The 24,863-nt window shown below is 42.1% G+C and overlaps 4 protein-coding genes across 5 annotated transcripts in view; 3 read left to right on the top strand and 1 right to left on the bottom strand.

Annotated features, from left to right (window-relative positions):
- The first annotated feature begins 430 nt into the window (after nucleotides 1-430).
- On the top strand, nucleotides 431-4,328 carry LOC124016111 (dehydrogenase/reductase SDR family member 7C-B-like). 2 transcript variants are annotated; one of them, XM_046331639.1, is made up of 8 exons: nucleotides 431-717; nucleotides 1,982-2,023; nucleotides 2,350-2,506; nucleotides 2,630-2,742; nucleotides 2,944-3,154; nucleotides 3,239-3,331; nucleotides 3,494-3,640; nucleotides 3,731-4,328. In XM_046331639.1, exons 2-8 carry the CDS (start codon nucleotides 2,003-2,005, stop codon nucleotides 3,961-3,963), a joined length of 975 nt encoding a protein of 324 aa, XP_046187595.1. In that variant the 5' UTR covers nucleotides 431-717; nucleotides 1,982-2,002; the 3' UTR covers nucleotides 3,964-4,328. The 2 variants fall into 2 exon arrangements, with proteins under 2 accessions (XP_046187595.1, XP_046187596.1); XM_046331640.1 differs by lacking the exon at nucleotides 1,982-2,023 and having other exon boundaries at nucleotides 433-717.
- Nucleotides 4,329-4,523: 195 nt separating this feature from the next.
- On the top strand, nucleotides 4,524-7,470 carry LOC124016169 (protein NATD1-like). The gene is made up of 3 exons (XM_046331707.1): nucleotides 4,524-4,754; nucleotides 4,921-5,039; nucleotides 7,172-7,470. The coding sequence occupies exons 1-3, from the start codon at nucleotides 4,583-4,585 to the stop codon at nucleotides 7,286-7,288; spliced, it is 408 nt and encodes a 135-aa protein (XP_046187663.1). The 5' UTR covers nucleotides 4,524-4,582; the 3' UTR covers nucleotides 7,289-7,470.
- Nucleotides 7,471-15,862: 8,392 nt separating this feature from the next.
- Nucleotides 15,863-21,740, top strand: LOC124016265 (heparan sulfate glucosamine 3-O-sulfotransferase 3A1-like). Its single transcript, XM_046331813.1, has 2 exons — nucleotides 15,863-16,475; nucleotides 19,679-21,740. The coding sequence occupies exons 1-2, from the start codon at nucleotides 16,012-16,014 to the stop codon at nucleotides 20,298-20,300; spliced, it is 1,086 nt and encodes a 361-aa protein (XP_046187769.1). The 5' UTR covers nucleotides 15,863-16,011; the 3' UTR covers nucleotides 20,301-21,740.
- Nucleotides 19,889-24,863, bottom strand: part of LOC124016266 (germ cell-specific gene 1-like protein) — a 50,516-nt gene continuing 45,541 nt past the window's right edge. The window contains exons 3-5 of the mRNA XM_046331814.1: nucleotides 24,114-24,266; nucleotides 22,196-22,307; nucleotides 19,889-21,987 (exon numbers count right to left, since the gene is read on the bottom strand). Of these exons, the coding sequence (XP_046187770.1) occupies nucleotides 21,567-21,987; nucleotides 22,196-22,307; nucleotides 24,114-24,266 (686 nt within the window). The 3' untranslated portion in view covers nucleotides 19,889-21,566. The remainder of the gene's footprint in view (nucleotides 21,988-22,195; nucleotides 22,308-24,113; nucleotides 24,267-24,863) is intronic.

Below are 24,863 nucleotides of genomic sequence, written 5' to 3'. Positions count from 1 at the left end.
CGATGTGTGCCGTTTTAAAGCTTTTTTTTGTAAAAAATTTTTTTTTTTACTATTCTATATATTTTACCATGACTAATGACATGTTAATGCGCTATCTGGGGGGCCCTCAACCAATGTGTTCATAATATACTATCTGGGGGGCCTGACCTCCAGGCTGCTCTCAACGCCCCAAAATAAAATAATAATATTAACCTTTCTTTTGGGGGAAGGGGAGGGTTGGAGTCCCCTGGAGGTCGGGGCCCCATGGCACGTGCCCTGTGTACCCATTCGGTAAGCCCGCCCTTTGTGTGTATGTGTCTGTCTTTGTCTGTGTGTGTGTGTAGGCTATGCATGCTCACTGGTACGTCTGTGTGAGTGTGTGTGATTCAGTTTGTTTTCTATGCCATATCCTTTGTGGTGCACTAAATGAAAGCAGAGCTAAATAGAGCAAGGCCTTAGCAATGGGACACCATCTCCCCCACGACCTCTGCCTCCTGGAGGTGTGAGCTGCCTTGCCATGCTAAACATAACATGTATACAACATGCATGGAAAATGACTGACTCAGCTGTGCGCTATTAAAAGAGCTCAAATCCCAAAGTATTGCTGGGGGGACGGGGACTGCTGGTCAGAGCTACAATCTGTGTGGGCTGAGGCTGGGAACATTGCCCCAAATGAGAAGACCTAGCCAGGAATACTAGCAGACAATTTTTCCACCAGAGGTCTAGCCACCCCAAACCGTAAGTGGCAGTTGTGTGAATGATATCAAACCATACATACTATAGGTGTGAAATGGAGACTGTCAGCCAATGACACACAGCCAGGACAGTATTTGCACGTTTTGTGTTATGACACAGGGAAACTTGTTACTATAACTGTATAGTTCCATGTTCTGATTTCATTGTAGTTTTTGTAGGGATGGCAGGATAACATCTATGATTACGGTCTTTATTTTTTTTTTGTCTTTATCACATTTGTTTCATTCATGTTATTCTTGGATCTATTAAGTTTATCTTTGAGTTGTGCTGATGTTACCGTACAGCTTTTGAAAATAACGTTGCTATAGTATTTTTAGGTCAGGATATATTTGGAGCCTCCCCTTGGACAGACACACACTGTACAGTACATGGTAAACTGTGGCTTAAGTGCTATTAAAACACCCAGTAGAACAAATACTGTGGACCAATCACACTTAAACTGTAATGGGACAAACTGGGATTGTCGTAGGTGGTTATTGCAAAGATATATTAATCTGAGGAAAGAAAGTTACTGTAAAGTGACTGTATCTTATACTGTATGAATAAACTATGAAATGTTGAGTCACCTTGACTGTCTGACATATTCGGTATGCTTCACATTGACACTGTCCTAACTGAAGATGGGTTTCACTTTGCCCTTTGTGATAATTTGAGGTCATGTATCAAGGAGTATGTTTAGCTCCTTCTGATGAAACAACCAGACAGCATTTATTAGAGTGATCATAAGCTCTATCTTTTAACTTTGCTCTGTCACTACAGTAAATGGTCAATATCTGTCTCTTCTGTTTCCATTGCAGAGTTATGGCGTAACTAAATGCTTAAAGGCCCAGTGCATTCAAAAATGTGATTTTTCTGTGTTTTATATATATTTCCACACTATGAGTTTTGAATAATACTGTGAAATTGTGAACATGATGATAATGCCCTTTAAGTGTAAGAGCTGTTTGAAAAAAACACCTGAAAAATCAGCCTGTTTTGGTGGGATGGAGTTATGGCCTGCCGGTGACATCACCAGTTGGTAAATTAGTTAATAGACCAATAAGATAGAGAGCTCCAACACTCTCAGCCAATAACAGCTAGTTTTCAGTTTTCTCCTCCAAATCTGATCACTCCCAGACTGTCCTAGCTAAATTCTTATTTGATAAATTGCCCTTTTCTAGAAGCATTTTTTCTTTCTTATTTTTGACCAAAACATCTGCATTGGACCTTTAACAGTTGTAATAATAATAATAATAATCTTTAACAGGGTCTTTTGGATACCAAAATCATGGACCTGGAATATCTGTTGGTATGAAATACATTTTTGAGAATGTTAAATATTCTCACTTTGATCATATAAATCAACCATAGAATTTGAATTGAATTCTTATTATATGTATCACTTCTCATCCATTAGTCAATCCATTGATTATTGATTCATCTTGACATGCTTTCATCATATCATAATAATGGACTGTAGACCGACGTGTGTTTCTATAAGAATGCCATTGCATACTTCTGAACAATACATTTACTGCCTGTATTTTTAATTCAAAACTATCAAGTTTTCTCATGAAACACTAAAACATGGCACTATATGCTACTGAAAATGACATTCCCATTGGTCTTTTCCAGAGTATGGACCCAGCTGCAATTCTGCTGGTGCCTGTTGTGGTGGTGGTAACAGCAGTGGTTATTTTCCTGCACAGTCTGGTGCTCGAGTTCTTGTCCACAGCAACGGTGCGCAACAAGGTGGTCGTGATAACAGATGCCTTAACAGGACTGGGAAAGGGTAAATCCTTTGTTTTGATTTTGAAAAACAAAGCTCAGATAGGAAGTGCACGTAGAAAACTGTTATTACATTGTTACTAAAACAGTATTCTGTCTTTAAATGTATTAATCCAAACCTTTGCAGAATGTGCAAAGTTGTTTCACGAGGGAGGAGCTAGAGTCATCCTTTGCGGAAAAACTTGGGAAAAACTTGAAGGTTTTGCTGATAACCTGACTAGCGCTGCAGACCCTCAATTAGTAAGTATGTCATAACTCTTAAACCCAACAGAGCAATTATATGGTCTTTATATGCCTGATACAAAGTTACATTTTATTAGCATTTATATGAATATGCATAAATTGTAAAGTGATCATGAATATCCTAAAGATTAATAACCATACTGTATATTACAGTAATTTGGTCCTGCCTTATTGTGAAATTCTCTTTCCCTTTCCAAGACCTTCCCTCCTAAACTTGTGCTGGTGGATTTCGGTGACATGAACAGCATGCCAGATGTGATCGTAGAGACGCTGGAGTGTTATGGCTGTGTGGATGTGCTCATTCTCAACAGCAGCCTTAAAGTCAAGGCCCCAGTACAGAGCACATCACTGAAGATGGACAAGCTAGTTATGGACAATAACTACTTTGGCCCTATCACAGTGGCTAAGGGTACTATATCATAACAGAGCATAATTTAACTCAGTTTAAAGGAATTGAAGTTTGAGAGTTGTGTTACATTGGTCCCTTCCACAGGTCTTCTGCCATCCATGATGTCGAGGAGGACTGGCCATGTGATTCTGGTCAACAGCATCCAGGGCAAGCTGGCTATGCCTTTCCGTGCCACTTGTGAGTTCAGTCATTTTCATACCGACAGTAGGCCTACTTCTGAATGTAGTTTGAGGAAGTTTGAATGAAGGTATTCATATGTACAGTATGAGTTCCCTCAATAATGGAACAATTGTATGAGCGGGAGATCAGGGTCTGAATTTGGCTTCTGCTGGGTTTCAGATGCTGCCTCTAAGCATGCGGTCCAAGCTTTCTTTGACTGTTTGCGGGCTGAGGTCCAAGAGTATGGCATCTCTGTCAGCACTGTCAACCACACCTTCATAATCTCCCCTCCACCTGGGGAAAAGACCAAGAAGTCCATCTGGTCAAGTAACCTGCTGTCTCAGTTGATGATCTTAATACTGTGTGTTGTGTTGGTCTGACTACTCTAACCAACCTTATCCCGCCTCCCCCTCACAGTCTTCTCCAAACAGAAGGTTATGGGCATCACACCAGCAGAGGCTGCCAGTGAGATCCTGAAGATTCTGAACAGCAAGAAGAGAGAGGTGGTCATGGCCCACTCCCTCCCCAAGATGGCCATCTATGCCAGATCCCTTTTCCCAAATGTATTTTTCGCTGTGATGGCTGCAGGAGTGAATAATGCTGCAGGAGTGAATAATATGGCAGCTTTAGCAGACTCAGAGGAGCTGTAGTCAACATGGCATTGGATTGGCACTGATTCTGGATACACACCACATAGAACTGGGAATAAGATGATGTGTTGGGCCAGCACTTATGACTGTCAAATATTCAGGACCAGCTGAGACCGGAATGAAAAGAGAAGAAGACAAAACTATTATTGATATGTTTGTATGTTTTCAATGCTGAATGGACACAGGTGACTGAAAAAGATGTTGGAAAAATGTTTACTTGGAAACTAAAATAACTTGGGTATCTCATAAGGTACGCAACTTGCTTCAGTAGAACTGTCATATAGCAGAAATTAGGGAAACTGTTGTTTGTGTTATTGGGAACCTTATATTAGGCCTATAGAACCTAGAAATAAACCTTGTTTTGAGCTCTGTCTCATTGTCTTTACTTTTCATAATATATGTAACATTGGTAAAGAGACCACTTTGTAGCCTACAGATGGAATTGAAGACTCATAATTGTATTTTGTGACAGAGGTGGATGGTAATTTAATTACAATCTCAACTCATTATAGTCATGAAGTAACTATTTTACGCTGGCTAGTGGACATCAATGGAATTGCATCCGGAAAGACTGCGCACAGCCACGAGCGAGAACGGACTCTTGAACAAGAATATCGATATGGCTTTACGAAAATGGATTTTTCGCGTCTATGCATTGAACAGCACACGTCATTCTGTAAATGTTTTGAATACTCATATGTCTGCCTTTAGTGTATTGAGTCCTAACACCGATTTGAGAGTAAAACATGACCGACACAACCTCTGCTTTTCTATCAACCTGGACCGCGAAGGTGAGCGTGAAACAGAGCAGGGATTGCCATTTACAACCAGGGGGTTATAGTAACTCGAGGCCGGTGTTCATGCATGGCCCACTTGGGAAGATTCCTAGTTAGGAACGCATGACTGGGGAATATAATATGTTACACGTATAAATAACATTTTACTCTCTTGGCACAGGACATCAGGATAGCGCGGTGCTGCGCTACAAATTTACGAGCAAGAAGGAGGTGGATCTACTGTCAACTTATGTACCCGAGTCTTTCAGGGGCAAAGGTGTTGCAGCTCTTCTGTCAAAGGTAAACTGTCGGGACTATGGAATCCCATTTCCGCCACCCCCCAAAAATGTAAAGGCCCAGTGCAGTCAAAACGTGTTATACTGTGTTTTATATATATTTCCACACAGGTTTGAATAAATCTGTGAAATTGTGAAAGTTATGATAATGCCCTTTTAGTGTAAGAACAGTTTGAAATGTCATTCTGTTTTGGTGGGATGGAGTTTTGGCCTGCCTGGTGAAATGAACAGGTGGTAAATTAGTAAATAGTCCAATTAAATATTGTTCCAAACTACTCTGCCAATAACAGCTAGTTTTCAGTTTTCCCCTCCCTACTCAAACCACTCCCAGACAGTCATAGCAAAATTATAGCTTGAGAAATTGCTCTTTGCTATTTGAAAACAAGTTAACCAGAAATGATTTGATATTGAGAATTTAAAAAACGTCTGCATTTGACCTTAGAAAACGATTATACTATCTAAACATTTCTAGGTACTATCTATAAATTTTGAGATACGTAAGTCAACATTTTGAGATACTTTATTTTATTTTATTTTTTACTAGGCAAGTCAATTAATAACAAATTATTATTTACAAGAACGGCCTACGAAGAGGCAAAAAGCCTCCTGTGGGGATGGGGCCCAACTTGTTTAAATGTAGGACAAAACACACATCACGACAAAAGAGACACCACAACACTACATAAAGAGAGACATAAGACAACAACATAAAAAGACAGGAACATGACAATACATGGTAGCAGCACAACATGACAACAACACAACATGGCAGCAGCACAACATGGTAGCAGCACAAACATGGTACAAACATCGTTAGGCACAGACAACAGCACGAAGGGCAAAAAGGTAGAGACAACAATAAATACATCACACGAAGTGTCAGTAAGTGTCCATGATTGAGTCTTTGAATGTAGAGCTGGAGATAAAACTGTCTAGTTTGGGTGTTTTTTGCAGCTCGTTCCAGTCGCTAAGTTAGCTGCAGCGGACTGAAAAGAGGAGCGACCCATTGATGTGTGTGCTTTGGGGACCTTTAACAGAATGTGACTGGCAGAACAGGTGCTGTATGTGGTGGATGAGGGCTGCAATAGATATTTCAGATAGGGGGGAGTGAGGCCTAAGAGGGTTTTTATAAATAAGCATCAACCAATGGGTCTTGCGACGGGGTATACAGAGATGACCAGTTTACAGAGGAGTATAGCGTGCAGTGATGTGTCCTATAAAATGTTGAGATATTAAGTCCTCGCCCTAGGGTGGACTCCTGGTCCTTTACACAGACACAGAGACAACAACTGTGAGTGGTCAATAGAGCTAAGTGCTGAGCTTGCTTTATGCAGGGTTGCATCATGTAGGACTTTGCATCTGTAATTAAAAAGTTAATCACACAACAAACCATTGCTATTGTGTTGATTGATTAATTGCAGTCAATCATTTTGGATTAAAAAAGGTCTATGTAGCTTAGCCGCACAAAGTTAGAATATAAATCCAATTTGATCACATTCATATTTCCTCTTAACACAAATAAATGGGCCTATATTTAATATATAATTTAGGTTGTAAATACATAGCTTAGGCTATAAATACATGATGTTACTGCTTTGTTTCCCTTGCGCAGAGGGAATCAGAGTGCTTAGGCTTCTCTAGGCTACCTGCAGCTGTGGTTGTTATCAGTAGGCTACAGTTGATCCGTTTGTATTGAAGTTGACAGATGGAAATCACCACACAATGCTACACATAAATAAACATGGCGCGGCAGGTAGCCTAGTGGTTAGAGCGTTGGGCCAGTAACTGAAAGGTTGCTGAATCAAATCCCTGAGCTGACAAGAAATACATCTGTTGTTCTGCCCCTGAACAAGGCAGTTAACCCAGTGTTCCTAGGCTGTCATTGTAAATAAGAATTTGTTCTTAACTGACTTGCCCAGTTAAATAAAGGTTAAAAGTATATATATATGTATGATTTACCATCTCTACATTTTAGATAGTATTGACTTTTTTGTATGTGGTGGGAATTGGCTTCCATACATGACTCATGATGTCTTTGGTAACAATAAAATAGTTGCATGTTTGGTAATATTTTTTAATTGCAATATTATTAATATGATTTATTAATACATTTGAACCATTCTCTCCTCTATTCAGGCTGCCATGGATTTTCTAGTGGAAGAAAACCTCAAGGCCCATATATCTTGTTGTTATATTAAGAAATATGTTGAGGAAACCCCACTTCTTGGTTATAAGGATCTTATTATAGTCTGAATAAGCTGCATCCTTGATGAATAGTGGTTGGAATGAATGGTAATTATAAAAATACATAATACATTAAAAAATGTATTCAGTATTTACAGTACTAGTCAAAAGTTTGGACACACTAATTCATTCAAGGGTTTTTCTTTATTTTTACTATGTTCTACATGGTAGAATAATAGTGAAGATAATCAAAACTATGAAATAACACACATGGAATCATGTAGTAACCAAAAAAAGTGTTAAACAAATCAAAATGTATTTTAGATTTTAGATTCTTCAAGGTAGCCTTGATGACTGCTGACAGAAACAGACAGATGACAGAAACGGAAGTCCAGCATTACTTGAAGACATAAAGGTCAGTCAATCCGGAAAATGACAAGAACTTTGAAAGTTGTACAGTCGCAAAAACCATCAAGCGCTATGATGAAACTGGCTCTCATGAGGACCGCCATAGGAAAGGAAGACCCAGTTACCTCTGCTGCAGAGGATAAGTTCATTAGTTACCAGCCTCAGAAATTGCAGTCCAAATAAATGCTTCACAGAGTTCAAGTAAAAGACACATCTCAACATCAACTGTTCAGAGGAGACTGCATGAATTAGGCCTTCATGGTCAAATTGCTGCAAAGAAACCACTACTATAGGACACCAATAATAAGAAGAGACTTGCTTGGGGCTCGAAACACGAGCAATGGACAATAGACCGGTGGAAATCTGTCCTTTGGTCTGATGAGTCCAAATGTGAGATTTTTTGTTCCAACCGCCATGTCTTTTTGCGACGCAGAGTACGGATGATCTCTCTATGTGTGGTTCCAACTGTGAAGCATGGAGGAGGAGGTATGATGGTGTGGGGGTGCTTTGCTGGTGACACTGTCAGTAATTTATTTAGAATTCAAGGCACACTTAGCCAGCATGGCTACCACAGCATTCTGCAGCGATATGCCATCCCATCTGGTTTGCGCTTAGTGGGTTTATCATTTGTTTTTAAACAGGACAATGATCCAACACACCTCCAGCCTGTGTAAGGGCTATTTGATCAAGAAGGAGAGTGATGGAGTGCTGCATCAGATGACCTGGCCTCCACCATTACCCAATCTCAACCCAATTGAGATGGTTTGGGATGAGTTGGACTGCAGAGTGAAGGAAAAGCTGCCAACAAGTGCTGAGCATATGTGGGAACTCCTTCAAACTGTTGGAAATGCATTCCAGGTGAAGCTGGTTGAGAGAATGCCAATAGTTTGCAAAGCTGTCATCAAGGCTACCTTGAAGAATCTCAAATATAAAATATAATTAGATTTGTTTAACACTTTTTGATTACTACATGATTCCATATGTGTTATTTCATCGTTTTGATCTCTTCACTAATAATCTACAATGTAAAAAAATACAAATAAAGAAAAACCCTTGAATGAGTAGGTGTCCAAACTTTTGACTGGTACTGTATGAATATATATACAGTATATATATATAATACATATTGATTATCAGCCTGCTTTCAGTCTACCGTATTTTGCATTCTCTGACCATGCCTTTGAGAAATATTTATTCAGGGGTACGTTCAATGAGAAGCCAAAATAAGCAACCATGTTTGAGTCACTTCAAATGTAGCTTACTATTTCCAACATAAAGGAAAAGTTTTATTGATAGAAATAATTCTTCTTTATAAAGTTGTCTGTTGTATTAGTTGCTTGGTTAAATTATTTGTGAATAATCTCTTATTTGTTTGTGCATTTTTCATTGATTGAACAATTGTCATTTCTATAATAGATTACATTGATATCAAACACCCTCTCCTTGTCATGTCTTCAGTAGAGAGCTACCCAGTCTAGTCCGGGTCTTCGTAATGTTGTTCTTTTGTTCTCAAGAAATATAACACCTGCAGAATAGAGGATAGACGTTATTGATTGAATCATCCCAATTCAGGATTTGTACAGAATAAAAATAGGATAAATAAACATGATGTTTTTTTGCAAATCAGATTACAGTTTTTAATCTAGTCATAGATAGGGATCCTGTATTAATCTCTGAATACTCAAGAAGTAAAGAGTAATCTCCTTTAAAATAGTATTATCTGGAAGTGACAGTGGGTTTAAGGGCTTTAGTTCTAATCAAGAGGATATTGCCTTTCAGCACAGCAGTATAGTGCTCAGACCTTATAACTCTACACTTACTACTGTACTAGGGGTTTTTGGAAAGTAACCTTATCCTTTGGACTGGTTTTTGGAGAGACAAAATACAGTTATTGTAATGGTACCCCACTGATGATAAAAGGACAATGTTTGTTGAACGAGCTGCTATTACTACAGTACATTACAGCCACTTTTTTAGTTCCAGTTAATGTAACATTTTGTATTAAATATTCATTGGACATGTTGAGGGCAGTTGTGTGATAATAAGGAAAGATTATTGTGGGCCAGTGGTGACTAATTCATTTTCTGGGGGCGTTTTAAGATGACATGATTGGGTATAGACCAAAGATCCTTGAAGAGCAATACACCTTTTGAAAATAACATGACATAACAATCTCTTAGTACTCAGCTCAGAGGTCAAGAGTCTTATCTGTGATTGCAGGATGGGGAGGCGTACAAGGTAAAAATGCCACATGTGGGGCCACATTAGCGTACTATTGTGAACATGCCTCTGCATACATTTAAGAAGATCTCTATAGGTAATCTGCTGGATTCAGAGAATTGGATTGGGATTCAGCACGTTGGAAGAGAAGAAACGCGGGTTCTATAGAAACAGTTAACAATTACGAGTATAGCTGGTCCTGTGTAGCTCAGTTGGTAGAGCATGGCGCTTGTAACGCCAGGGTAGTGGGTTCGATCCCGGGACCACCCATACGTAGAATGTATGCACACATGACTGTAAGTCGCTTTGGATAAAAGCGTCTGCTAAATGGCATATATTATTATTATTATTATAGCTGTTTGTTTAGGAATGTTTACCTTTACAAAGCACTAAGAACTAAAACAGAACCACAAGCCGTGAAATACATATTTGGAAGAAGTATTACAACAGTGTTGATTTAACCTCACAATAGACCAATTATGACTTGCCTTGGAGCTGTGAGAAAGACCTGTCATTTCAGTTGCAGAAAAATCTCTTCCTGTTAACTACAGAGAAGCAGCTCTGCTTCGTTATGAAGTAAGACATAGCACACATATATTTTCACACTTACATGTATCTCCCTTCAGAGTTTGAGTGAGTTACCATCTTTATTTCCTGAGACTAACAATTCAACAGATTACATTTACCACTTAGCAGCAAACCTACAGTGGACAATATCTCTTATCACCCATCTAACATGATTTGAGTGTCCAATAGTGTACAATAGTATTGCAGTGGTACAGAATAACATAAACTCAGCAAAAAAAATAAACGTTCTCTCTGCGTTTAAAACGGAGTCCTAAACAGTGTTTATTTTCAGCAAACTTAATATGTGTTAATATTTGTATGAACATTACAAGATTCAACAACTGAGACATAAACTTAACAAGTTCCACAGACATGTGACTAACAGAAATTGAATGATGTGTCCCTGAACAAAGGGTGGGGGGTCAAAATCAAAAGTCAGTTTCTGGTGTGGCCATCAGCTGCATTAAGTACTGCAGTGCATCTCCTCCTCATGGACTGCACCAGATTTGCCAGTTATTGCTGTGAGATGTTACCACACTCTTCCACCAAGGCACCTGCAAGTTCCCTGACATTTCTGGGGGGAATGACCCTAGCCCTCACCCTCCGATCCAACAGGTCCCAGACGTGCTCAATGGAATTGAGATCCGGGCTCTTTGCTGGCCATGGCAGAACACTGACATTCCTGTCTTGCAGGAAATCACGTACAGAATGAGCAATATGGCTGGTGGCATTGTCATGCTGGAGGGTCATGTCAGGATGAGCCTGCAGGAAGGGTACCACATGAAGGAGGAGGATGTCTTCCATGTAACGCACAGCGTTAAGATTGCCTGCAATGACAACAAGCTCAGTCCGATGATGATGTGACACACCGCCCCAGACCATGATGGACCCTCCACCTCCAAATCGATCCTGCTCCAGAGTCCATGCCTCGGTATAACGTTCATTCCTTAGATGATAAACGTGAATCTTTTCTGGTCCAGCGATGGTGGGTTTGTGCCCATAGGCGACATTGTTTCTGATGATGTCTGGTGAGGACATGCCTTACAACAGGCCTACAAGTCCTCAGTCCAGCCTCTCTCAGCCTATTGCGGACAGTCTGAGCACTGATGAAGGGATTGTGCGTTCCTGGTGTAACTCGGACAGTTGTTGTTGTCATCCTGTACCTGTCCCGCAGATGTGATGTTCGGATGTACCGATCCTGTGCAGGTGTTGTTACACGTGGTCTGCCACTGCGAGGATAAACAGCTGTCCGTCCTGTCTCCCTGTAGCACTGTCTTAGCCGTCTCACAGTACGGACATTGCAATTTATTGCCCTGGCCACATCTGCAGTCATTATGCCTCCTTGCAGCATGCCTAAGGCACGTTCACGCAGATGAGCAGGGACCCTGGGCATCTTTCTTTTGGTGTTTTTCTGAGTCAGTAGAAAGGTCTCTTTAGTGTCCTAAGTTTTCATAACTGTGACCTTAATTGCCTACCATCTGTAAGCTGTTAGTGTCTTAACGACCGTTCCACAGGTGCAGATTCATTTATTGTTTATGGTTCATTGAACAAGCATAGGAAACAGTGTTTAAACACTACAATAAAGATCTGTGAAGTTATTTGGATTTTTACGAATGATCTTTGAAAGACAGGGTCCTGAAAAAGGGATGTTTATGACTGTTCACTGACAGAACTAACCATGTACGCACACACTGTTATGCTGGTGAATGAGGACCCAAAAGCGACTTAACAGAAACAGAGTCTTTATTCCAGTCTTTAACAAAAACGATAATCCTGGAAATTATCTCAGGAAAATACAAACAGGAAAACTGAAATCCTCTCGTCAGTAGAGAGGAACGACTGGAGACGCGACCACAGACTGCAGGTCGCCGGGAAGGCACAGGCCGTAGCTGACATAGACACCTGCTCACACGCAGCATCTGAAGAAAGCAAAAACACGACGGAACAAGAACACAGCACAGCAAACATCAAACAATGATCCGACAAGGACAGAAGCGGAAAACAGAGGGAGAAATAGGGACTCTAATCAGAGGGCAAAATAGGGGACAGGTGTGAAAGAGTAAATGAGGTAGTTAGGAGAATGAGGAACAGCTGGGAGCAGGAACGGAACGATAGAGAGAGAGAGAGAGAGAGAGAGAGAGAGAGAGAGAGAGGGAGAGAGGGAGGGGGAGAGAGAGGGATAGAAAGAGGGAAAGAACCTAATAAGACCAGCAGGGGGAAACGAACAGAAGGGGAAGCACAAGGACAAGACATGACAATATATGACAAAACATGACACACACACACACACACACACACACACACACACACACACACACACACACACACACACACACACACACACACACACACACACACACACACACACACACACACACACACACACACACACACACACACACACACACACACACACGATCAGAGATGCTTGGGGCATCTGAGGCTGTGGAATGTAAGCCGTAGGAAGGTGAATTCAGTAGTGGGTAGCAGCAGCATCCTCACATCTTCACCCATCATTTCTCCACCCTATAATCCAATGTGGTCATTTTCCAGAACAAACAGGGATTTATCTGAGATACAGACACGTAGACATGTCTCTGCTTTCTAAAGTGATCTTTAATCCCTATGTATTTACAATGCACCGGGTCTTATTAAACAATGATCCCAGATGTGATGCAGAAACCAGGTCACCCTGCACTGCACAGCAGGTATCCCGCATGACTGAAACGCCTCGATTACACCGACAGTGCATGTTGGTACACCAGAAGTACATTCATTTCCAGTGGGACGCTGCGTTTGCCTTGCAGCATTGCGTTGCAGAGGCATTGCAGCGCATTCTGTGTGATGCATACGTTGGATTTATCGAATGTATGCATCATACTGTGTGCGTAAACGGCTTGACAGAAATGGTAGCAGAAGGTGAATGTTGAACACACATATCCAGCTGATGCTGTGTATTTTAGGAAAACAGTGATGGACATTTAGATGAATTTAGATGTAGATGAAAGCCTCTATTATTTTGCCAACCTTCAGATGTGAGTCTGGAAGAGAAAGACAGGGTCCCCGTATTGAAGCCACATCATTGGTGGCAATACCTTATGCTTTCACAGCAAACGGTTTGAATTCTCTCTTCAAATGAAATTAAATCAAATGTTATTTGTCACATGCGCCAAATGCAACCTTACTTTGAAATGCTTACTTACAAGCCGTTAACCAACAATTCAGTTTTAAGAAAATACAATTAAGAAAATATTTTCTAAATAAACTAAATTAAAAAATAAATGTAAAAAATAACACAATAAAATAACTTGTCCTATCTCACATGATCCTTGCCTCAAATGCAACAATAAATGCTTTGTTTAAACTATTGTGTTCCCACTGGGCAAAAACTGGGTGAATCAATGTTATTTCCACGTCATTTAGAAAAAATCTTTGTTTAAATGTGGTGATGTTGAATAAATGTGGAAAACTGATTGGATTTGAATAAAGACATCAACGTAAGGGAATGTAGTCACTTTTAACCTAAATACAAAGACATGGTGACATTTTTGGTTGATTTCATGTTGAATTCATGTTAGTTGACAACTCTACCAAATTTAAATCAAAACTAGATGTTTGTTTAATTTAAATCAAAACTAGTCTGTGCTCAGTGGGTTATTTTCACTGACATTTCCACAGCATATTATTTGATCCAATATGAATCTCCTGGTGCCTTAATTTATGCAAAGCTTGTTAAGGCTTCTCTCCACCTGAAGGCTTGTGAAGGCTTCTCTCCACCTGAAGACTTGTTAAGGCTTCTCTCCGCCTGAAGGCTTGTGAAGGCTTCTCTCCACCCAAAGCTTGTGAAGGCTTCTCTCCACCTGAAGGCTAGTGAAGGCTTCTCTCCACCTGAAGGCTTGTGAAGGCTTCTCTCCACCTGAATGCTTGTTAAGGCTTCTCTCCACCTGAAGGCTTGATAAGGCTTCTCTCCACCTGAAGGCTTATGAAGGCTTCTCTCCACCTGAAGGCTTGTGAAGGCTTCTCTCCACCTGAAGGCTTGTTAAGGCTTCTCTCCACCTGAAGGCTTGTGAAGGCTTCTCTCCACCAGAAGGATTTTGAAGGCTTCTCTCCACCTGAAGGCTTGTTAAGGCTTCTCTCCACCTGAAGGCTTGTGAAGGCTTCTCTCCACCAGAAGGCTTTTGAAGGCTTCTCTCCACCTGAAGGCTTTTGAAGGCTTCTCTCCACTTGAAGGCTTGTGAAGGCTTCTCTCCACCTGAAGGCTTGTGAAGGCTTCTCTCCACCTGAAGGATTGTGAAGGCTTCTCTCAACCTGAAGGCTTGTGAAGGCTTCTCTCCACGTGAAGGTTGTGAAGGCTTCTCTCCACGTGAAGGCTTCTCTCCACATGAAGGTTTCTCTCCTTGTGAAGGTTTCTCTCCACGTGAAGGCTTCTCTTCAGCCTCTTGTGTCTATTGTTTGTCATAGCTTTTCACTTATAAGGATGTGCATTGGATTTCTGGTAAACTACATCTGAGTTTGAATCTGAAATGGCATTATTTGATTATAATAGCATGGATTGCTCTTTAAAGGTTCCACCAGAGTACACAGATCATATTAAATTAAGGGACATAAGTGGAGTTGGCTCCAATGTCAGATTGTACAGTGACCATTTCCTGGTAAACTGTGTAAGCTTACAATACACAGTTTCCTGTTCAGAGGAGAATTCACAGTATCAGAAGTGACCCATATGACCCATAATACAGTCATTATTGGGCTGTCCTTTCATTTAAAAAAACGATTTTCACTGTGATGCTCGAAAAAAAGCAGAATCAGACACAACCCCCTCCCTGTATAACTTAATACCTCTGCCAGGAGATTATCCTGGTTGTATTACCAATGCTTCCTATTACGTCATGATGCCTATGTACAGGGCTTTCTGTCTGTGGATGCAAAGAACAATATTCAATCATTGCAAAACAATAATGCGTGTTAAGTCATGCAAGGAACCTCCAAAAAATCTGCATGGTCAGCTGTTCCCATATATGCCTCAAAAACTGTAATATGAATTGCAAAGAAAAATCTCTTTATCAAGTATTTCCCTCCTGACCAACATAATACCATAGCCTGAGGAAGGAAAGCAAATTGCCTGTCTACTGTAAACATTGAGAAAGAAAGTTATCCTAAAGCTGATGTTACAGGATCATGGCTCAACAGTTTAAGTTTGAGCAGTGAAACCCGCCTTCTCTACCATCCCTCCAATCAAGGTAGAGCAGCACTGAAAGATGCGCACAGCATCTCCAGATGATGGTTAATATATCAGTGTCAGATGAGCAAGAACATACTATACTAACTGTGTGTGGAAACATTATATCGTCATTTATGTCCAACAAAATATTGTTATTATAGAAAGGAACAATTTATTGCGATGATCAGTTTAGAGATCAACAACGTGTCAATATGGGATGACAAGCGTATTTGGCACTTCGCTTGGAACAGCCGGTGCACCAGGTTTTTGGGCATGGAATTATGATTATGTGCTTTTGCTTACAAGAATACCAGATGTACCGAAAGAAGAGATGTGTTGTTCATAGAATGGCTTCAATTTGTTTGTGGAAGAAGGTATGGCTGGTTCTCATCACCTTCAACAAGACGTTCCGCGACTCCTGCATAAACTTCTCTTCATGTTCTCCCTTGCTGTGGTTTGCGCGTCGCTGTACTTCATTCTCTCCGGCTGCTGTGATTTTATTTTAGTGGATACTGAGAAACATTTGAAGAAAACCTCTCAACTTTTACCTTTGCCTTTGCTGTTCCAAAGGAAGAATGCCTCGGCTACAGATGTCGGTGTGCGCTCAGCATCCCCCTTCGGCAGCGCAGGTGCGACAGGTGCAGTTGGTGCGCAATCAGTCAGTGTTGGTAAGGACTGGACCGCAACGAGGAGGCTACCCCAAGCAATCATCATAGGGGTGAAAAAGGGCGGAACACGAGCTCTTTTGCAATTCCTAAGACTTCATCCTGACATTCGAGCACTTGGCTCTGAACCCCACTTTTTCGACAGACATTACTCACGTGGGTTGAATTGGTACAGGTATGTACCTACCTAGCTATCGATGACGATGATGATAACGGTGATGATGATGATGATTAGAATGATTATTATGATTAGAATAATTAGAATGATAATGCTGAAACAAACATTTGTGTTTGGTTGATATTTCTTTTATATATATTTGATTGACAGGAGTGTTTCATTGTTTGCGTTCTGATTATGTTTACAACTTGCAAAAGGTGTAGAATGATGCACAGTCCTCATTGGAATTGCTGCTTGCTCATGGTCAGCCGTGTGTATTGCAAGTTAAAAAAGGGGTTATTTAATGTCTGGGAGAATTTCTCTACTTATTTAAAAAAATGTATTTAACCTTTATTTAACTAGGCAAGTAAGTTAAGAACAAATGATTATTTACAATGGCGGCCTAGCCCCAATGACGGCCTAGCCCCAATGACGGCCTAGTCCCAATGAGGGCCTAGCCCCAATGACGGCCTAGCCCCAATGACGGTCTAGCCCCAATGAGGGCCTAGCCCCAATGACGGCCTAGTCCCAATGACGGCCTAGCCTCAATGACGGCCTAGCCTCAATGACGGCCTAGTCCCAATGACGGCCTAGCCTCAATGACGGCCTAGCCTCAATGACGGCCTAGTCCCAATGGCGGCCTAGCCTCAATGACGGCCTAGCCCCAATGACGGCCTAGCCCCAATGACGGCCTAGCCTCAATGACGGCCTAGCCTCAATGACGGCCTAGCCCCAATGACGGCCTAGCCCCAATGACGGCCTAGTCCCAATGACGGCCTAGCCTCAATGACGGCCTAGCCCCAATGAGGGCCTAGCCCGAATGACGGCCTAGCCCCAATGACGGCCTAGCCCCAATGACGGCCTAGCCCCAATGGCGGCCTAGCCCCAATGGCGGCCTAGTCCCAATGGCGGCCTAGCCCCAATGGCGGCCTAGCCCCAATGGCGGCCTAGTCCCAATGACGGCCTAGTCCCAATGAGGGCCTAGCCCCAATGGCGGCCTAGCCCCAATGACGGCCTAGCCCCAATGGTGGCCTAGCCCCAATGACGGCCTAGCCCCAATGACGGCCTAGCCCCAGCCCCGTCAAACCCTAACCCGGATGACACTGGGCCAATTGTGCACCGTCCTATGGGACTCCCAATCACAGCCGGTTGTGATACAGCCTGGAATCAAACCAGAGTCTGTAGTGACACCTCTAGCACTGAGATGCAGTGCTTTAGACTGCTGCACCACTTGGGAGCCCTACATTTCCCATAAGTACACTCTGAAGAACAACTGTAAAATCTGTAACACAAATATTATGGAGCGATGTTCTCTATGCCATTATTATTTTATCATATGTATCAGACTGTTCTCCAAAAACAAATACATGTACCAAACATTCCCCCAAGTCCTGAACCTAACATTTGCTACATGATCAATTAATCAATCAAACTATATTTATATAGCACATTTCTTACAACAAATGCATTTCAAGATGCTTGGGCCAACAGTGCCCCACAATATGGACCTTGTTCTCTCCCTTGTTTGATGTCTGTGGTGAGCGGTTATTTTTCGTTTTTTAAACAACTAATTGACCAACTTTGGTTCAATTATTTGAATTCCATTTTGTTCAGTTTTCTTCTGTGTGCTCAATTTGCTCATTGTACAGTTTTTCTAGAGATACATCAGATCCAGCCTCAGCTGTGCGATGTAGTAAGGAGTTGTAGTTTCCAACAGGCCAATATTCTATTGTTTAGAGCGTAAAACGTGAGAATTAACTACAATGACCACAATCCCTTGCGCATTTACTTGTCCGGTCTTTGTTTCTTTTATGCCTGCAATGGAAGAGACAGAAGAATGTGCGATCATGAGGTGCTTATCTCACGAGGGTTTATCTCTACCTGAAAATACTGTACATGATCTAAGTGATTGATATTTGGCATTCAGCAGTCATAAAAGTATGCCTTATTTACTTTGAAGGACTACAAAATTGTGATTTTGTCCGACTGCATAGATAGCAGCTCAATAGAGATGAGATGATGACTTAGAATTAAATAATAAAGTTATTAAATAAAACAAATGTAATATACACAACAACTGAAATATTTTTTTTTATTAAAGTAATGTGAATAAATGATGGTTAATAAGGGATAAGCAGTAATGGACAGTCACTACCATCATGTGACTTTTGTTGATAGTTTTATTCTGTGTTGTTGCAGCATTCAGGCCACACAATGCATAGTGCATTTAATGTTTTAAAAAAATGATTGAAACTTGAAACCGTGATTCTTTTTTTAATAATCGGACCGAACTGACCTCAAAAAGCACTATGTGGTCAAAAAGCATTAATCGCTCAGCACTGTTGATGTCTGAAGTATCATACTGTCTGTTTCCAAAATGGAAATATTCATCAAGCTGCTTGATCAAAGTACAGCACCACATTGTCTAATGAGAATATGCACTGGAGTAATGCATTGTTTCTGCTGAGAGGAAAATAATCAAGGCTCTTTATTGAAACACTACCCATGGAATTGAACTCGATCTTGATAATGTTAGATAACAGCTCCAAGGGAGAAAAGCTGAGTGCAAATGCCAAGCGAGTCAATGCAACAGAAAAACGAGATATTCTGCCATCGGTCTCCAGGGAAAATCAAAAGTGGGCTCACTAATGGACTTTGCTTGTATGTGTGTGCTCCCTCCCTCCTCCTTTCTCCCAGTCTCTCTTCCTTCCTTCCTTCCCTTCCATTCTTTCTCTCTTGTCCTTCATCTGGATTTCTACTCAGGCAGACAGCCGAGTGTGTCCTTTCTCTCTCCCTGGTAGCACATGCTCTTACAAGGGGTTTGTATGAGTTTCAGTGCCCCTCAGCCCTCGTTCAGTTGAATGGGGGTGTATTAACATCCGGAAGGGAGGAAGAGCTGAGTGAGGCTGGAGAGCACACTGGGGAAAACTATATAACACCATGTAAATTATTAAGAACCAGCAGGCATGTTGGCTTCATTGGCACAGGATGACATAGAGATCTGTGGGGAGTGAGCATGACCAGATAAATCATGGTGTTAAGGGATGATTCAGTCCCTTTATTTGGCTATAGGCCTCAATCAATAGTACCTTGGATTGGTTGTTGGTTATTCAAAGAATTAACCCTCTCTTCGATCTAAAACAAATGGATATGGTTATATTCTAATTTGGCTCAATTTTTGTATTTGATATAAGATTGAACAGCCTCACTGTCCCTCTCAGGAACCTGATGCCCAAAGCTCTGGAGGGCCAGGTGGTCCTGGAGAAGACACCCAGGTACTTTGTGACGGCGGATAGCCCCGGCCGGATCCACTCCATGTCCCAGGAGGTCAAACTGATCGTGGTGGTGCGTGACCCTGTGACCCGCGCCATCTCTGACTACACCCAGATCATATCCAAGACTCCGGGCGTTCCCAGCTTTGAGACCCTGACGTTCCATAACGGGACGGAGGAGGCGCTGAAGGTGGACAATCTGTGGAGCCCCATCTGGATTGGCCTGTATGCTCTGCACCTGGAGAGGTGGCTGGCCCACTTCCCCTTGGAACAGATCCACTTTGTCCATGGGGAGAGGCTGGTGAGCGACCCTGCAGGGGAGCTGGGCAGAGTCCAAGACTTTCTGGGACTTCAGAGGATCATCACAGACAAACACTTCTACTTCAACAAGACAAAGGGTTTCCCCTGCCTGAAGAAGCCAGAGGGCAGCAGCAAGCCCCACTGCCTGGGCAGAACCAAGGGCAGGCCACATGCTGACATCCACCCTCAGGTCATCCTCAGGTTACGTCAGTTCTACCAGCCACACAACCTGCGCTTCTACCAGATGACAGGGCAGGACTTTGGCTGGTAGGATGGGAGCCTAGAATGAGGTGGAAAAAAGATGATACCATCGTTACTGTTCAAAACACAGGCTGCACGAAGAGGATACAGGACAAGGCTTGAATTGGTGTATTTTGTGACGGTCCTGATGTCATCTGGATTAACTCAAGTCCTCATGCAACCTGTATTGGCAAACAAATCAAAACAGTCACACTTTATTTTGTGACAGTTAAACAGCAAGAAGTAACGTGAGTAATGCCATAGGCCTTCTGTTTAACACCATGGACATACAGAGGAAAGGGACAGCAACATCCACCGTCAGAAAGCAGGTCCTCAGAACTCTAGTGTGAACTTACCCTTTACTCCACTAGATGGCAGTCCTTCCCAACAGAGGCTTAGACAGTATTGTCGAAGTACTGTAAACTACTTGGAAAAATGTGGATTTGTTGTCATGATCGTCATACACATTTTTTTCTGTAGTCAGATTGAGCAAGTATTACCATAAGAAATGACATGGCATCCCATAATTTAAATCCAAGACAATTCAAGGCAGCTGCATGGGCAAATACTTGAAATATTTAGTAGTCCTGCATTGATCCATTCAGTCTGTAGTCGTTTGCAATTTCCTCAATATTGCCAAGAATCATAGACAGATTCACAGTCTGTATTGTCCTCAATTTCTGACAAAGTTTGTGTTCAATACACTTCCTGTGTATGTTTATGGGTGCTGCTTTTTCTTCATTACATTCTGAAGCAAATATTAAGATCCAACTTTCTCTCAAACACAAACTTACATACAGCACATATAAACATAAGCACCATATTGTAACCTACTGTACGTGTTGGAAATAGCCGTCTGTACACCAAGCATCCATATGGCAACTAGACTTGGCTGATATTTGCAGCCCCATGCCGAATGTGGCAACAAAACTACTAACATAGCTTGTAAAAACAGCTTTACCATCTGCTCCAGAATAACAGTAATGATAATAATAGTCATGGCCTTGGCTCTAGAAACATACAGGAGGAAGTTGAGGACAAGTGTTGTTTATTCAGTCAGCTCCATGTTCCTTTGGCCATAATATTAGTAATGATCTTCTCAATGGGATCCATTATGCCCTATATAGTCCAGTGAGTTTGGGATCCTGTATATGAGAGCACATTTATGGTCATTTTAATGAAGAGGTCACCAAGCCTGGTCCTCTAAAGCCTTATAGATCTGATAGGCCCTGTTCTGATACTGTGATTATGGATCCTTTCTTCCTCCCTTTTGTGTTTTGAATTGGAACCTATCCAATCATGTTGGAGCAGTCATAACCTCAATGAAGGGAAGATGGAAGGTACATTCTAATAGTATTGGAATGGGGCCCTGCAGGCCCTGCAGGCCCAGGGTTGGTGACCACTGTCTTAGCAGTAGGCCTCTCCCTGTGGTTCTGTCATGCTGTCCAGGCCCATTACATAGGCTGCTCCAGTGGAGGGTTTGTGCCCATTGACAGGGAGGTCCAGAGGGGAGGGAGGTCCCTCCCCTTGCAGGCACAGCCGTCAGGTACATGTCCCACATCTGCTCTGGCAGGTCCATCTCCAGCAGCTTCTGCTTGATCCTCAGGTTCTTCTCAATGTTCCGCCGCTTGTACTTGAACTCTACGATGGTCTTGGTGTACCTGTTCAGTGCTGTCACTGCAGAAGCCATGCAGGTGGCGAAGGAGCCCCATGCTAAGCTGGGGAGGGGAAGAAGAAGAAGTACAGAGGGTGTGATTAACCTCAGCATTGCATGCTCTCTCCATCATGACTGTGCTACTGTACATGGCCTCAGAATGCTAGCGTCGCTTAAAATGATATCACATAGCTGGGTATTAGAGTTTAATCAGAGACAACTCCTATTGTACAGCACCTAGTGTAACGGTAAGTGACCTAGTCAGTACATACATGTAGGACCAGCTGTAGTCCCAGGTCTTGGGCCTCCAGTCCTCCGGACCCATAGCCACAGCCAGCTGAAAGGCTGTGGTGAACATCATGTGGGCAACCATCCCCAAAAGGCCTGGGTCCCGAGGGACACAACACAATACAAAACGCAAATAATTTGGTGAATGAAAACCTGAGATAATATATGAGACTATATATTTTTCATGTATAATGGTTGTACCTTTCAAAAGCACTGGTATAAGTACAGCAAAAAAATAGTATCTGCAATTGATATTAGTAGCCACACGTGGCAGTATTGTACACGTTATGAATTGAGGCCTATCAGTTTGGATACCTTTAACTTATTTTAAAAACCTTGCATGAGGACAGGTGTTAGTGTGAACAACATTGAGTGCAGTCCATTCATTTTCTCCATGATCATGCTTCCTTGTTCACTGGATATTCCATTTATAGTATTACTGGGGAAGCTGATACATCAATACAGTTGCAGCCATTCCCCTTCATAACAATGACAGAAGAGAGAATGATGAAGAATCAAAGCCCACCACAGCACAGTGTTCCCTCTACTCTCTCTTTCTCTGCTGCCTCTTGGCCATCTCTCTGCCAACATTCTGCTCGTCTACAGCTGCTTTACTTGGGATTAACACCCTAAAAACAAGAGGAGGGAGTCAGGGGAAGGTGGGGGAGGGGTGGGGGTACTCCTTGTCTTGTCTTGGCCCAAAACCACTGCCCCATCTCCAATCCGATTAGTCCAGAAACCAGCAAATCCCCAGAGGCATTGGACACAGACCATAGACCACTGCTCTACGCGCCACGTTAGCACTTAGCTAGGCTAGCTTCTCTACAACTGTAACTCCCTGAGCAAGGCTCCCATTTCACTCTGCTACTATTATTGCTCTGCTTTTCTGCTAACAAAATCATATTCATATTCACATCCATATTTGTTCCACAGACCCAAGGAGAGTTAGCTGTAGGGATTCCACAAATTCTGTAGTGCATAAACCACATTTTAAACGTGTATATATATTTTTTAAATTTTTACCTTTATTTAACCAGGCAAGTCAGTTAAGAACATATTCTTATTTTCAATGACGGCCTGGGAACAGTGGGTTAACTGCCTGTTCAGGGGCAGAACGACAGATTTCTACCTTGTCAGCTCGGGGGTTTGAACTCGCAACCTTCCGGTTACTAGTCCAACGCTCTAACCACTAGGCTACGCTGCCACTCCTAGAATACAGTTTGACAGATGGATAGCAACACAATAACTATGATTGACAATACAGTGAGTGAATCTAAATGAAAATGACTCCTGATTGACAAACATTTTCTCAACATCATCTTGATTCCCTCCTATCAGCTTTGGAAATGGTCTTTGAAAGGATGAAAACTTAGGTAGATTCAGCAGTGTACTGAATATCGTATCTGTAAAATTGAAATAATCCATTTAGGATATGGACTAGCCACGGTCACTCTGGCCGGCCTCTGCCTGCCTGGGATGGTTAGTGGGTTGCATGCATGGTATTAGATGATGTAATCCCCTTGGTGGCTAGTGTTACACACAGACACGCTGCCCTCTGCTCTACTGTGGAGCTGGGACTCCCAAAGCCTGTCTACTGTAGGCTCTCTATCCAATTTGACCAGCCCAGTGCCAGCCTTAGTGTGATAACGTGGCATGGAGGTTGACATGGCCTCTGGTCATTGAGAAACGGAGCCAGGGGATGTCCACTCACTAGTGTGCCCCCTCTGTGAAGCTGACTTCATAGTTAAGGATGCAGGGAGATAATCAACTCCTCAATGGCTGGTGATCAGCTTTGAGTGACTGTATGAAAGTATTCTTTGATGACTTGTTCACTTGACAAATGGTGAACGTCACATTTAAAAATATGACTGTGAACATCATTCCCAGGCACAGATGTGTTACCTGACAGGGCGGTGAACATGGCAGCAAAGGCGTTGAGCTTCAGCTTGTTCATGACGCTGAGGCAAGGACACAGCTCTAACCACATGAGTACACCACCCGAGAACAGCAGGATGAGGTAGAGACACTCAGCTGTGATGCACAGCCACAGGACCCCTGGGAATAGAAGGAAGAGAGGAGTCAGTCAGAGTGAGTACTACTGTCGCCTCTTGAATCCACTCCCTCTCCTAAATAATCCCACCTATAGGAAGGGAGACATCAACTCCACAGACCCAGACAGGAAGAGACCCCTGAGCTCTCTGTAGGCCTGCTCCAGTGGGACTTGGATAGAGACAACAGGTGCCACTGATAATAAGATGAAAGCTGCTTCTAATGTCAAATTACTACAACAGCTTTACTTTTGTTTTTGGACTGTTGTTTTGGGTTTCCTATGGAAGCCCAGATTGGAGTCACAGTAGATTATATTCCAGTAAAAGGCAAGAGTTGACGGACATTCCAAAAAAAGGTTGCAGAGGAATAGTACACTTATGAAAACAATGAAATAAAGTCTATATATACCACCAATAACGTAATGGGGTAGTGTTGCGTTCAATTATTGGGAGCAGATGAGACTGTCTTTATTTATTTTCACAGTAGACTATGAAAAATTGTTGATGCTTCATATAGATTTTGTTAAGAGAGTCAAAAAGGGGACACCTGCAAATGGCATCATCCTATAAAATCACTGTCTTGATATATTTTTGATGACTGGAC

Source organism: Oncorhynchus gorbuscha, linkage group LG26 (genome assembly GCF_021184085.1).
Source record: "Oncorhynchus gorbuscha isolate QuinsamMale2020 ecotype Even-year linkage group LG26, OgorEven_v1.0, whole genome shotgun sequence".
NCBI lineage: Eukaryota > Metazoa > Chordata > Actinopteri > Salmoniformes > Salmonidae > Oncorhynchus > Oncorhynchus gorbuscha.
Note: the sequence above shows the minus strand (reverse complement) of the source record. Positions and strands in the feature narration are given on the sequence as shown.

Excerpts from the sequence above, each read along its gene's own strand:
- LOC124016169 (XM_046331707.1), top strand. The coding sequence starts at position 4,583 with ATGGCTTTACGAAAATGGATTTTTCGCGTCTATGCATTGAACAGCACA. Across the intron at positions 4,755-4,920 it reads TATCAACCTGGACCGCGAAG|GACATCAGGATAGCGCGGTG; the intron begins GTGAGCGTGAAA and ends CTCTTGGCACAG. Across the intron at positions 5,040-7,171 it reads TTGCAGCTCTTCTGTCAAAG|GCTGCCATGGATTTTCTAGT; the intron begins GTAAACTGTCGG and ends TCCTCTATTCAG.
- LOC124016265 (XM_046331813.1), top strand. The coding sequence starts at position 16,012 with ATGGCTGGTTCTCATCACCTTCAACAAGACGTTCCGCGACTCCTGCAT. Across the intron at positions 16,476-19,678 it reads CGTGGGTTGAATTGGTACAG|GAACCTGATGCCCAAAGCTC; the intron begins GTATGTACCTAC and ends TGTCCCTCTCAG.
- LOC124016111 (XM_046331639.1), top strand. The coding sequence starts at position 2,003 with ATGGACCTGGAATATCTGTTG. Across the intron at positions 2,024-2,349 it reads TGGACCTGGAATATCTGTTG|AGTATGGACCCAGCTGCAAT; the intron begins GTATGAAATACA and ends GGTCTTTTCCAG. Across the intron at positions 2,743-2,943 it reads GCGCTGCAGACCCTCAATTA|ACCTTCCCTCCTAAACTTGT; the intron begins GTAAGTATGTCA and ends TCCCTTTCCAAG.